The sequence below is a fragment of the Polyergus mexicanus genome, unplaced genomic scaffold (genome assembly GCF_030449975.1).
Source record: "Polyergus mexicanus isolate NDT 795.1 unplaced genomic scaffold, iyPolMexi1.0 SCAF_1, whole genome shotgun sequence".
Classification (NCBI taxonomy): Eukaryota; Metazoa; Arthropoda; class Insecta; order Hymenoptera; family Formicidae; genus Polyergus; species Polyergus mexicanus.
The window spans coordinates 10,415,565-10,429,459 of NW_027223321.1; the positions used below are offsets into that span (position 1 = coordinate 10,415,565).

The 13,895-nt window shown below is 35.1% G+C and overlaps 2 protein-coding genes across 3 annotated transcripts in view; both read right to left on the bottom strand.

The window, feature by feature from the left end:
* LOC138934289 (uncharacterized) overlaps positions 1–13,895 on the bottom strand; it is a 255,240-nt gene that overhangs the window by 84,214 nt on the left and 157,131 nt on the right. The window lies entirely within an intron of this gene.
* Positions 1–13,895, bottom strand: part of LOC138938875 (uncharacterized) — a 44,348-nt gene that overhangs the window by 14,604 nt on the left and 15,849 nt on the right. Inside the window, exon 2 of the mRNA XM_070306232.1 lies at positions 7,447–8,138. Within this exon, the coding sequence (XP_070162333.1) occupies positions 7,447–7,779 (333 nt within the window). The 5' untranslated portion in view covers positions 7,780–8,138. The remainder of the gene's footprint in view (positions 1–7,446; positions 8,139–13,895) is intronic.

Sequence of the window (13,895 nt, forward strand, 5' to 3'; positions counted from 1 at the left end):
GATGCGATGCTTGGACACGTCAAATATATTTTTTGTATTTTATTTTATATAGTGAATTCTTTTTGTTGTCACAGCCATCTCATTGGAAAATAGATATATGTATGTCGTTTCGTTTTTTCATTTTACGTGTTCTTTTGCTTTATAAAAGGCTTTTCATGAAAAGGGAATACGTGCATTCCTATCCAGAAACTACATGTTTAATTTAGTCATATATTCTGATGTAAAAATATATAACGAACGGAAGTGTGGCTGTCAACCGCTTGCAACATATCCTTTTTTATTCGCGGCAGGAATAAAAATTTCCATTCTGACTCAAAAGCTTGAAGAACGACGCATTGCTGAAGTAGAAAAATGCAAATAGGATATGTGAGAGTTGTATTTACATACGCAACACACTAACGGAAAATAAAAATAATAGACAACTTCAGGATATAAAAACAAATAATAAAATAGACCATTTTGAGATTTGTAATAAAAAAGCTGCAGTTCTACCTCTTTTAAACATATCATCAACACGAATAATAATTGCATTGATATAAATAAAAATGACAATTTTTTCTTAACGGCAATTTGACAGCTAATCTAATTAAGGTTAATTTATATATGTATAATATACACAAATAATTCATTAGATTTTTTTTTTTTGAATCCCAAATAGATTTTATTTTAACAAAAATTTAAATCCAATATGTGTATAAATAACTATATATAATATCTGATGTTGATAATAAATCAATAATATAAAATAATTATATCCTCGATTGAGTTAAGAAAAAATCAATGTTAAAATTATCCCAAAAATTATTATTAGCAATCGCCGTAACAATTTGAAGGAACCGTTTTGCATTGTAGCATACTACAAGATTTACTTCGTTAACAAAGCGATCGCAATAATTATGCTATTATTTACGTCCTATGCAGTGTGTGTACTTCATAATATTCGCTTGAAATTTATTTTGTCTCTGGCAGCAATAGAAACAAAGTTTCTTTAGAAACACAAACCAATTATGCTTCGTCGACGCTTTTTCCCGCACAAAGTTTACGAGCGTACCCTTTTACATTGTCTGAATTAGATAAACTTCTGTATGATTATTTAACAAATTTTCGGTGGATATCGGCCATTTGTACAGATTTCGGAAGGAATTGCCGATGCTCTTTGTTTCGCAAGTTAGGCCGCGACGAACAGTTTTCGGAAGCATCGTATATAGGAGGAAAATTTCACCAACGACGACGTCGTCGTCGATCTAAAACTTTTTCCAGCGGCCGATGACGGTAAGAAACGTCGAGGCGATTTATCGATGGGCTTTAGAACTCGTTATTATCCTCTTACTACTTCGATTCCACTCTGTTATCGGCGTAACTGCAACATCGCAGTAACGATAACGAGGAAGACAAACGCGCAATGCTTCTGATACCTCATTAACCATTGTTTTTCTTCCTTTTCTGAACATTAGTCGACATGTTTTTTTTCAAATAGTCATCGAATGTCGCTTATCGTTTCGTTGTTATCGATCAATATAACGCAATATCATTGCTATTTCGAATGCTTCACATTCGCATCACCTTACACTTGTTTCGTCCTATTGTTAATTGCATTTTTTAAATAAATCAATGTCAAATGAGATGTGAGCATATTAGCTTCTATTTTGGATAATAATTATAGATTATTACTTACCATATACATCGATTATAAAAAAATGGAACGTCAATTTAAAATATAATATAATAGTGTGATAAAATCGTATCTCTCAATAATATTAATTTCTGACATTAATTGATATTAATTATTGTACATTATATACAATTTATGTAATCGTCAATAGAATTATCTGACTTTAATCATATATGGCAATATAAAATTTTGTATTTCAATGTCGTTATAAATAAACTTTTATATTATATTTTAAAATTATGATAGATGTATATCTAAAGATTAATATCCGTATGAGAGCAGAGTGCAATCAATAATTAACGCCTAGATACGTTATCTTAATATCTTGATACGACAATTACCCATTCATAAATCGGCCGGAACGGCCGTTTATTCTCGCTGTTTTTAATCGAACTTAATGAATTCAGATCTTCCGACGCAGGATTGATGCACCCGTGCTATATTCAGCGTCATACTTCGTGGTTAAATCCAGACGAGTAATTAACGAGCCAGCAATTAACTCCGGCGATGTTTTGATCGACCCGGGACCGCCGTATATATCGCACACGATCGCTTGACGCGCGCGTGCATATGGTACACGCATAAATGCTGACGAATCGTACAATAAATTGAAGTAACTTTCGCCAAAGTAACATTACCTCTCTGAGTAACTTCGAACTTTATATGAGCAATATGATAATTTGCATTTAAACAAGTTTTTCTTATACCTTCCGTGAAACTTTTATAGGAATTAACTATTAGCTGCATTGTTTAATTAAAATTTGTGAAGTTTAATTAGCTTTTTTCGAATTGAAATTATTTTATGTAAAAATGTTATGTAAAATATTTTCAAGCATCAAGACTGTATGTAAATAAATTTGAAATTACCCTTCTTCCCCTCAGCTAATTTCAGAAACATTATTATAATAGAATTTTATTTTAAAATATAATCGCTAATATACTTTGGCAACTGAAAAATAAAGTTATACGATAAATAAATGAACCAAGTTCCGTTAAAAAGAAATTATGCGCACAACGAATCTGATACATTCGTGGATCCGTTGAAGGAACTAGCGACGAGAAACGTGATTTCTCACGATCTCTGTCCATTGTGCTGGAGATGCCATTGTGAGAGAGCTTCCAGCTTGTATGAATCTATCTTCCCAATTGCTTTTCCCGCATAGTACATATGCGCACCGTATGCGGGGATGTTTTTGATTCGACGCTACTCTACGAGGAAACTGGTTCCCGAGGAAAGAAATGACAAAATTGCGCCACCGCACTGTGGTATTTCAATATATGATTCGCGAGTTCCTACTTTGATAGCTTTTGAATTGTGAATTAATCCGTAATCGTTTCGTGCGCAATTTTAAAATCGTATCTTTAGGATTAATTCTGGATGATGAAAAATTCGCGAAAACATAAAGACAAAAAATCAGTTTACTATATTGTCATCGGAGTACTTGTTCCTTTCTCTTATATTAAAAATTTCGAAGCATTCGATAAATGACCATATAGCGGCGCAATCGTATATGAATACACAGCTTCCCTTACGTACATGTAAAAAGGAAATTTCTTTGGCGAGGAAACGAAAGAGAGAGAGAGAGAGAGAGAGAGAGAAAAAGTAAAAAAAGAATCGACAAAAAAAGGAAATAGAGGTATAGCGGCAACCACTAGGGATCGGATATCCCGTCGACTGACCTATCTGTCTCGGCTTAAAACTTTTATACCCTCGGTGCGCACACTTGTGTAGTTTCTGACATACTCGAACGGCTTTGGCGAGTACTCTGCGCGAGTGTAATGTTTTCCGTGACGAAATGATCCATGACTTTGATGTTTCACGATGTGTCAACGAAATATGATGTCTCGTGTTGGAAATGTTGATGTGTGTTTTATATAAAAATGACAGAACACTAAAATTACGGTAAAATTAACAACAAAAATATATACAATATCTATATAAGTTTCTTCAAAAAGAATTTGTTGCATCGATATAAAGACACGTCAAATATTAATATTTGAGAAATAATAAAGTAATCAGTACAGCTGTTATAGTTCCTCGTAATTTATTAAACTAGTATAATTAATAATAAATTAGTATAATTAATAATCAAGTAATATGTATTTCTAATATAATATTTTTTGTTTTACATTTCTAATAGAAAAATATGATTTTTTTTTTTAAATTTTACATATTCTTTCAATAAACAATGTTGATGATAGTAATATTGTGAACCAATATCCGAATAGAAAATATAAATTTTTCGTTATGCGCTACTTGCGCACACCATACACATATTTACATACGGATTATATCGATTGGATTGTTACGATTTTATATTTTTATTTAAACGGATATAAAAGGGTGTATTTCAATCTGACTGATCCGATATTTATTAGACATACTGTTTTAAGAATGTATTTTTAACATCACGGCTATGCATTTCACGTAACCACAAACAGACACAATTTTCCAACGTGACGCATTGCGAGAAACACACTTGCATTATGTTTTATTCTGTATCGTGTACTTCAAATTCACACTTTTTTCGCTGGTAATAATGAAATTCGCGAGCAAAATTTAGAGGGAGAGAAAACGCATTCACGAGCGCATGATAGTAGGCTGTAAATTAGTAGTATTGCGATACTATACAGTTATGTGGTGTTATTCGGAGAGAGAATATTTTTGTAAAAACTTTGTCCATTTTTGTAAACCTTTTTTTTTCATCACGTGCTCATATTGGATACATTGTTCTCTGTAGATATTAAAGTTGTGCAAAATCAATTTTGTATCGTCTTATCTTCGTCTTACCTTTGCCATAAAAATTAAACAACGATTCGTTTATTCGTATTTTTATATAACACACAATTTCTGAAATATCTTTATTTCAAAATAATTGAAAGGAACGTTTGATTTGGATAATTACAAGAAATGTTTTGTATTCATAATTTAGTATTTTATTTTAGCTACTCATGCGAAGTCCGTAGAACAAAATTACGAGTTTTTTTCTAGATCACCATTATGTAAAACCCAAGACGTTCAGCAGGTCTTGGTTTTCAATGAATTGAGAGAAATAAAAGAACAGAGAAGGATTTCTGATGCTCGTGAAATTTCCTCGTCCCTCGTAAGGTATAGATCGTGGCCTTTGATCTGCGTTTGAATCGTGGATAAAGTCCAGCCGATCCTCGCGCAAAAGTCGGCGAGAAAATCCTATGCTTGCAGAAATCTCCTTTTTGAACCGTCTATCAAATTCGACTGCTTGAATGAATTATTTTTCGCGGACACGCGAAAATTACGACGATGATTTGTACAAAGTGCTACTGAAATGAATCTGTAATTGAATAATAATGGAAATCTTAAAAAGCATTATCTTTTTACAAATGTAAAAAGATTTATGTGTCGTATAAGACACAAAATAATTTTTGCTGTTTCATTCTCGACTCAATAATTTTCTATTATCTTTCCAGTTGTTTGCACGTCATCCAGCCTCAGGTTGAGGGAACGAACACGAAGGGTCGTGGAAATTAAAATTAAATTAGCGGAGGCCGTCGTCTTGGGAGGGTGCGATTCAAATTAATTGCCTCGTCGCGCTAATCGCATTCCTTCAAAAAAACACCCCTCGACCACGGAAGGCATAAAACTTTTTCGTTGATCCTGCGAGAACGTCGAAAAAAAACAAAAAAAACACGTCAGTGCTTCATTAAAAACTTGCGATAAAATAACAAAGATAAGATCGGCGATAGTGTGTAAAATTTGACGTCACAGGAAGGATGTGCTGTAATAATTTATTGTAAGATTTCGAGTAACTATTCTTGCGTTTTATTCGCGTGTACGCGAGAGCGGCGATACTAAACTAACTGCAAACGCACGTTGACGTACAATGTGTCAAATGCCGTTTAATTAAAAGTTTTGTCGCGGCACATCAGGCGGATAGTATTCCGAATATCGCACGATATATAGAGTCGATTCACTTTGATGTGTGATAATGTATTAGGGAAATGTAGAGTGATGTGCCCAGCAGATGTTATTACGCACGTTGGGTCAAAGGATCGATATCGTTTATCTGCTAATTACAGACGTTTGACGCTGCCATTCAGTGTTTAATAACCGTATTGTCCCGCGAGGCGCGATTTATATTTCGTGCGCGGTATAAACTTGTCTCTCTCAATTCTCATCTCGAATTTATACCTCAAATAATAAATAATATGTCCCTCAACGCAATATTATATTTATTACAATAATTTATTAATGATATATTGATCATGGCAAGTTTTGCGTAAAAAATTTATTCTCTTTAATTTTATACTATCCTTATTTATGTTATATTATCCATACACCATGTACCGATGATTTAGCAGTATATATTTATATATTTGATTTCAAAGATTGTTATTAAAAATTATAAAGTTTAATTATGTGACAGTGACATGTACTCATGCAAAACATTTGCAAACTGTCATTATATACGTTGCAATATTATAATATAAATATTAATTGAAAGAGAGAAATAAAAAGCAGTTCGATCTCATGTTCGTATGAGCTTAGCAGCAAGAAATATTAATGCTTTAGCCCTAACCCCTCGTTCAGGAGGGATAAACTCGAGACCTAATAGGATCTCTATTTTGGCTTTACGAGACATCTTGCCGGCTTTCGGATCCGCGATCGCTGACCTCGCTCGAGAGAGATTAATTTCCACCGAGCATCTGTGTTATTTCCATGGAGGATTCCGGGTCGAGTTTATCAGAGTCCGTGACGCGGTGTAGATTAACTCTACGTAGCCGCGATCGATCTCTAGTTTCGATCTAGTGGCCCCTTTAACTACGTTAGTGCAAATGCAACGCTCCTCCTCCCTTATCTACGATGTTTTAATACAAGTGCCGTGTCTCGAGCGCTCGCGACCATCATTTTGCACAGAGCATCTAATTCGCGAACTGTGCCATTAATCAAATTCGAAGACACACGTAAGCGAAATTACGAGGAAACTTTTCGATGGGCATGCATGAAACTCTACGGAAATTCGATCAGGCTCGACAATCGAGCTTTCCGAATTTCCGGAGTACTCTAACCGACCTAGAGACAAAAGTTTGCCGATTAGATATGCATTCTGGAGTCAGAGGCGTTATCGGAGTAGTGAGTTGATAATGGTTAGAATTGATACTCCAATTCTGTTGCATTTTGCAGATTATAGAGTCGAAATATATTCGGCATCCTTCATCGGATTATTTGAACTCATTAGTGAGCGCAGCTTAAATCGATAATTGTGTTATCGAGAGCGCCTGAATCGCTTTTCGGTATATTTCGTTGAATTTTCTCACAAAAATTTACGAAGAAGCCTTTTGTAAATTGATAATAAATAGAACAATCGAATATCTCACACACGCATACATACATCGCCAACATAAATATTTTATTCAGAAGACAACTGGATATTAGCAATGCGAATTAACTATAAACGATTCTATTGCCGAATAAAATAATATTCGACATAGTGATGCATCAGCTTTAAACCGCTTGGCATTTAAAAGTTCCAACAACATTAAAATTTCAATATGCAAACTATTCCCAAACTTTCACACAAAACTTCTGTGAAATACTAAACTAGACACTTCTCTAATTTAACTAGACATTTACGTACGAACTTACATCGAGACAATAATAATAATAAAATCAAAAAAGACTTGGTGAAATATTAATATAATTTCTTCTGCTTTGAAATATTTTTACAATAAATTATACAATCCCAACTTGTGAAGAATAACGTACACGGAGTATTTCTAGCTATCTGTTCACATACCTTGTGCTTAGTTCGATGACGATGATAGTGATTGGGCCGGGGATGTTCGATAACCACGTGTTCGGTGATGGTGGGACCGAGGGTAGGGGTGTAGACGCGCGAGGCGCGCGGCTGATGATGATGCCGTGTCGGCTGGACCGGTTGCGGGGTCGTGGACCTCCTTGGCGAGGAGCGCTGCTCCTTTTGGGCCTCGTGGCATCGACAGACCCCGCCGCCGCCGTCGCCGCTATTGTTGCCGCTCCCGCCGCCCTCGCCGCCACCTCCACCACCGATGAAGCCGCCGCTTAAAGCCGCCGCAGTCAGCTTGCTGGCGTAGTAGTACATCGCGCACATTTATCCGGCGAGAGCTTAACACCACGACCCGATCGCCACTTCACTGCTGTCATCACTGACGTTAGCGATGACGATCGATGGTGCCTTTAGCGCCAATAGCTGCTCGCAAAAACTGAGACTCGTTCGAGTTACGAGGAGGCAAAATCTATGTCGACCGACGAGTTCGATGTCATTGGTATTTCTCCGTCGTTTTATCCGATGTCAACTTTTACGGCGTAATTCGTTTAACGTCAACGCTCTTATCGTTCAACCACATTAAAATTTCGTGTGACGCACGAAACGAATTCTTACAATGAGTGCGGACGGTATCGGTTGATTGGAAACGATGAAATGCTTGGAGATCTTTGCGTCTTGAAATTCTTACGAAACGATTGGAATTCTTCTGCTTTAATGTCTTACGCTTGCAAACACACACACACACACACACATACACAATCTGCTGCTCTTTAAAATTCACGACTATGGATGGATATGTCAACGATGCGAATGTACGATTAATGTGCATTTATCTGACCGTACCACAGTTCTAGTACTTTAATAATGTATAGTAATTATATACGTGCGTATATATATGTATATGAAGTACTATCGACAATTTTCGCTTGAATATTTAAATTACACGAGATGTTTAAAGGCACAACCGGCATAATTATTTTAACATAATTTAATATTTAAGCTCTCTCTGTGTTATAGATTACTGATAATCCAGCTGTGAAAATATAAAGATATATTTGATATTTTTAATAATTTAAAATCCAAATATTAATGGAAAAAATTGATCCTAGATCGTTAGTAGATTATCGGTGACTAGGAATATTTACAGATTATACATATATATAGATAAAATTATCACAAATTATTTGAAAAATAATTTAAGAGATTAATTAACTATTTAAAATTAATTATCTGCTTCAAATCATGCTTATCATATTTGTCGGAACAGTTTTTATTATTATTCAAGATTTATAGGAAATTATATTTAATATTATATATATCTTTAAGTAATAGATAGATAAAAAAGGTCCATATTATATGTTTGAATCATAAAATATTATTTTTCTTTTTCAAATTTCGATTTCAAAGAGATAATATACCTGATAATCATATAAGTTACAAACATATAAAAACCATTATAATTTAGATGATGTAGTCTTAGCAGAACATTAAATATTCTTTATGACACATAGCCTGCAGAAGTTTGGAAGAACTTTAAATAAGAAAATCCCGCTGGGGTATAGACAAAGGAAAGTTCGATGGGGCGCCTAAGGAAGTGTGGTATAATTCTCCGAGATAGATATAAGAAAAGAGAAAAATGGAAAAGAGAAAAAATCTCTTTTATTTTTCACTTTTCATCAGGACGGGATCATCCGTCCGGTGACAGCGTCTTCCGTTTCAATCCTTCGCTCGCGTCCAATGATACGATATCAGACACGACGGCGTTCGTTTCTCGTTCAGAAAATTCGCGTCCAACAACATCCAGAGAGTGACAATATAAGAGAGTTACGGAATAGAGTGCCGAGAGGCTTTCGGCCGATATCAGAGCGGGAGGAAAAGGGTTTGTTTATGACGCGCGTCCACGTCTCTCGACGCGTCATCCGTGTGTCCGTGCATGCAAAGCCGCACGCGTGTGCCCGAAACACGAGTTCGTCCAGTGCTAAAATCCTCGTAAATCTTTCCTTCTATGAAAGTCGAACGAATTGCAGGAGCGAACGCGGAGCGACGAGCATTAAAACATCGCTGGAAATTCGTCCGCCTGCTTTCTCATATACACGTGCGCTTGTGTCTGTATGTATGTACGTGTGTATGTAATGCGCGTATGTATACGACGTGCGGAAGCTCGGTAAAAAAACTGTAGCTGGCTAGACACGTTATTGAAAATCGCGCGGCAAGAATTCGCCGCGACAATGAGCGTCGAAATCGCCCGAGCGTATCGCGCGGCCGGTGCACGGTATTATGAAAAAGATAGATGAAAAACACGTGAAAGGAGAGATTCGCTGACGGAAGATCGTGCTCGGAGAATTTTCTAGAGAAATATACGCTGTGCTCTTTCATGCGATGCTAACTTATTACCTTACGACAAAAATGGAGTCATTTATACATATTAGCTTAATAATAATGTGTCGCGCAAGTTGATATTATATAATATGCAGTTATAAAAGAGATAATTGGAGTTTTATGAAACATAGTATTCATACATAAAAAATATTTTATCGATAAATTGCTAATATATCGAGTTTAATTATACATTATCGACAATTAATTACATAATACTATTGATCTTTACGTTAGAAAGAGTTTAGTAAGATAATTTTGGAACATAAAGGGAGAGAGAGAGAGAGAGAGAGAGAGAGAGAGAGAGAGAGAGAGAGAGAGAGAGAGAGAGAGTGAGCGAGCGGTAGTTGAGAGGATTCTAGGGTTAGCCAGCCCTCTCAGAGCAGATTCGAGGGTTCATCGAGTTATCGAGAGGGTTACTATTAATTAATGTTGAATTAGTGTGCCTGCGGGCGTCGAGTCTCGTGTAGCTCGCATGAGCAACCCATTGCTGTAATTCCGTGATATATACTCGAAAAAATTACACAAAATGTTGAATTTCTCGCGATTAAAACCAGATCAATTAAGCGTGAAAATAAGTCACGTAGAAAGCTATCGGCGATAGCTCATTACCGGGCGCTTTACCATTTTCCCTCGCTGACTGAAATGTCGTATTGTCAATTACGTTATAATCGCGCTCCGATATGCGAAAAAATAAATTATCACAATACACCGTAATATTTCCCTGTCGATGCCGAAGTAATAATTGCGCGATCGATACCAATAACAACAAACCGCATTAACCTTGTTACAAATTCACGCAATGCGCGAGTGCATGAATTATGTCGACGTGCAAGCGGATAAACGTCAAAACAAGCTGAAATGACGCATCATCCCCGGAGGACTTGCCGTATCGTTTCGCATTCGCATGTGTCATGTTAACCGGAGAAAGAGAACAGGAGATGCGCAAACGCAATTTCCGCCGCTCGTCTCGCGATGCCGATTAATGGCGCTAATTAATTAATCGAAGTAGTCGGTTGCGCGGTAATAATTATCCATTCATTCCGCAGTGCGTACTCGCATTTATTGGCCGCGCTTTGGCTGTTTAATCGCAACAACGGGCGGCCGTCAATACGTACGCGCGCTCGATTTTACTAATTAGTATAACACGTTGGAACGTACCCCCTACCGGTAACCAACTATTCGCTACTCACGTACTTATTAGGAAGGTGGGGATACGAGGGCGTGCATATATCCAGAAATTCGACTGCGGACACGAAACGCGACAACGGCACAACCGCCATTCCCAGGTACATTTCATACATGCGACGATACTTGTTATCGCTGTCACTCTTTTAATAAGCCGATATTACGTACGGTATAACTTTTATTTGTTTTACCGCGGATTAATGTTATATTTCGGTGCGGAAAACGACTAAATGGCAAGCGGTATGAATAATTTATAACGATGCCGCAGCGCAGCATGCTCGCTGACAGTCTTTCATAAATGATACGCATGTACGCTGTATTATGTATTGTTGTAACGGTGCTTTGAGTTGTCGGATTGTATCAACGAGAAAAAGTTTATGAAATTTCAAATTTCTTTGTGTCATTGCGAATATACGCAAAATTAATGATATTACCTTCATACGAATATTATAATTAAAAAAAGTTCTAAATTGTCTAAATAGAAGTCAAAAAGAGAGAAATTGTGTGTGTTGTTAATATTAAAATGTTTGCATTCGCGCGCAATAGGAATGTTTCACTCTTATATATAATTCTTTGTTTATATTTGATAGCAAAATTCAAATGATATAAAATATAAATATCTTGGGAAAGAAGGGAAAGAAGAGGCAAGAGGAATATTCTAGCTACAAAATATTCTTTATATAGCGTCTCTAATAAAATTTATAAAAATTTAAAACACAATCTAAAACGCGCATTTAATGTGCCACTAAAATGTTTTAAATTGCCTTAAAATGTGTGTTTCTTAGTATTCCAAATATTTTTTACATACTTGTACAATTTTTTAAAAATATCCCTCAATCTTTTATAGATGTTTATAATCTGAAAATGTTCTGAAAATATATCAACGCTGGAGAATACAATTTAACGAAAAAAAAAATATATATCATTACATTTTAAATAAAAAACTCTCTCTTTTTGTATTTTCCTCAACATAATTTCTCTAATTCTGATTTTGCAAGCTCAGCTTGAGAATGTGATTAAAGCATATTTAATTATCACGGAATTTATGGTATACCATTATCGTACGATACACGCAAACGCGCACCTACGTATATTGTACACTTATAAAATTATCACACAATAGACTTGTTCTGATTGCAAAATAAATTACTTTTTGATTGACTATGTTCTGAATTCGTGATTATTTCTATGTTCATGAATTCGGCAAATGGTATTCAGTTTTCGGATATTGTGTCATAACTATTCCGTCGATGTCAATCATAGATGTCGTTGACAAACTGTTAAATGTAATTGAATTATATTCGCGATTGCAAATTTTAAAATCAACAGAAGACAATAATCGCATTTTATAAATTTAGATAGCATTTTATAAATTTTTATACATTTTATTAAAAATTATAAAAACAATTTTTTTCTATAAAATAAAATATAAAACAATATACAACCGGTATGCCATTTTGATATGTGTTTTTGCGCCAACGTTATACAATAAAATTTTGCATTTCGCTCAAGAAGCGACGGATGATAATTGTGCAGTAACTATACGGTATATTTTGTTATAAATAAAGAGAAAAATTGCTGTCTTTTCATAAAACACATTTACACCTTTTTTTTTATAATTTTGCCTACAAATACACATCCGGCATCATTTGCATTGTCAAGTAAAATAGAATCGATTTCGTATTCCAAAGCTTTATCCATTCGCACCTAATTATTTCCGCACGAGTAGTTCAATCGGTTGCCGGACGTGATGTAAATTAGAAGAATGCGCTGCGCCAATGAACTCACCGAGCAAGAAAATTCCATAAATGAGAAAGAAATTCTTTTGTGAACGAAAAATTCCTTCTTATGAAGGATGGGCTTGCGCGACGATGTGAATGAGATATAACAGTAAACGAGCGAAAATTTTTTACTATAAGGACTAGAAATCCCTTCATCGTGGCCAGAATAAATCGCACGAAAAAATTTAATGTTTGCAAATTTGAATGGAAAACAGATTAAATTTTGACTACGAAAATATTGAATCTATATGTGATTCGAGAAAATAAGTTTCTATTATATATATATTAAACGTAAATAACATTTTCTCTGTTTTATAAGAGACATTATACTTTTTCAATATTATTGAAAGTCAAGTTTTTATTTTTATTATTTGATAATTGTTTATAATTATCAAATTTCAATAAAATTATAAATCTCTCTCTCTCTCTTACTCTCGTTGTGTAATTTATCTTGTTACAATTTTATAGCGTTAATCACACGATTCTAGCAAATTATTTCGATTAACAAAACAAGGCAGAGATCACTTCGCAATGATTATTCACGATGGTGCAAGATATATTAAAGAGGAATCTTGGATGAGCTGGAAGGATAATACCGGAGAAACCTGCGACTGGTGCTTCAACGATAAAGGAAAGGGCGCTGAGAATAAACACGGAGAGCTTGTCTCAGTCAATATTGAAGTTTCGTGTCCTGTTCGCGGCTCGGCCGCTTCTATCTCGGGTTGTTCCAAGGAACCGCTCCAAATATTACTATCCTTCCAATCCAGAATCTTATAGCCAGTGAATAGCCAGTGAAATTATCGATTCTAGAAATTATGCTAATTCAATGATTGTTATGCTTATGAATAATGAAAAAAGAACTGTAATTTAAAATTATTATTATACTGCCTGATCCTGTTAAAAGAAACAAAAGAGAGAGAGAGAGAGAGAGGAAATCCTATTTTTTGTGTTCTTTACAATTTCAAAAAAACATGTATAATTTTTTAATTAAAATTTAATTATATTCTAACTATTACATACAGAAAACTATTTAACTGTATGACATTTGTAGTTTATGTAATATTAAGTTTTAATCGATGATACACATTTGCTATT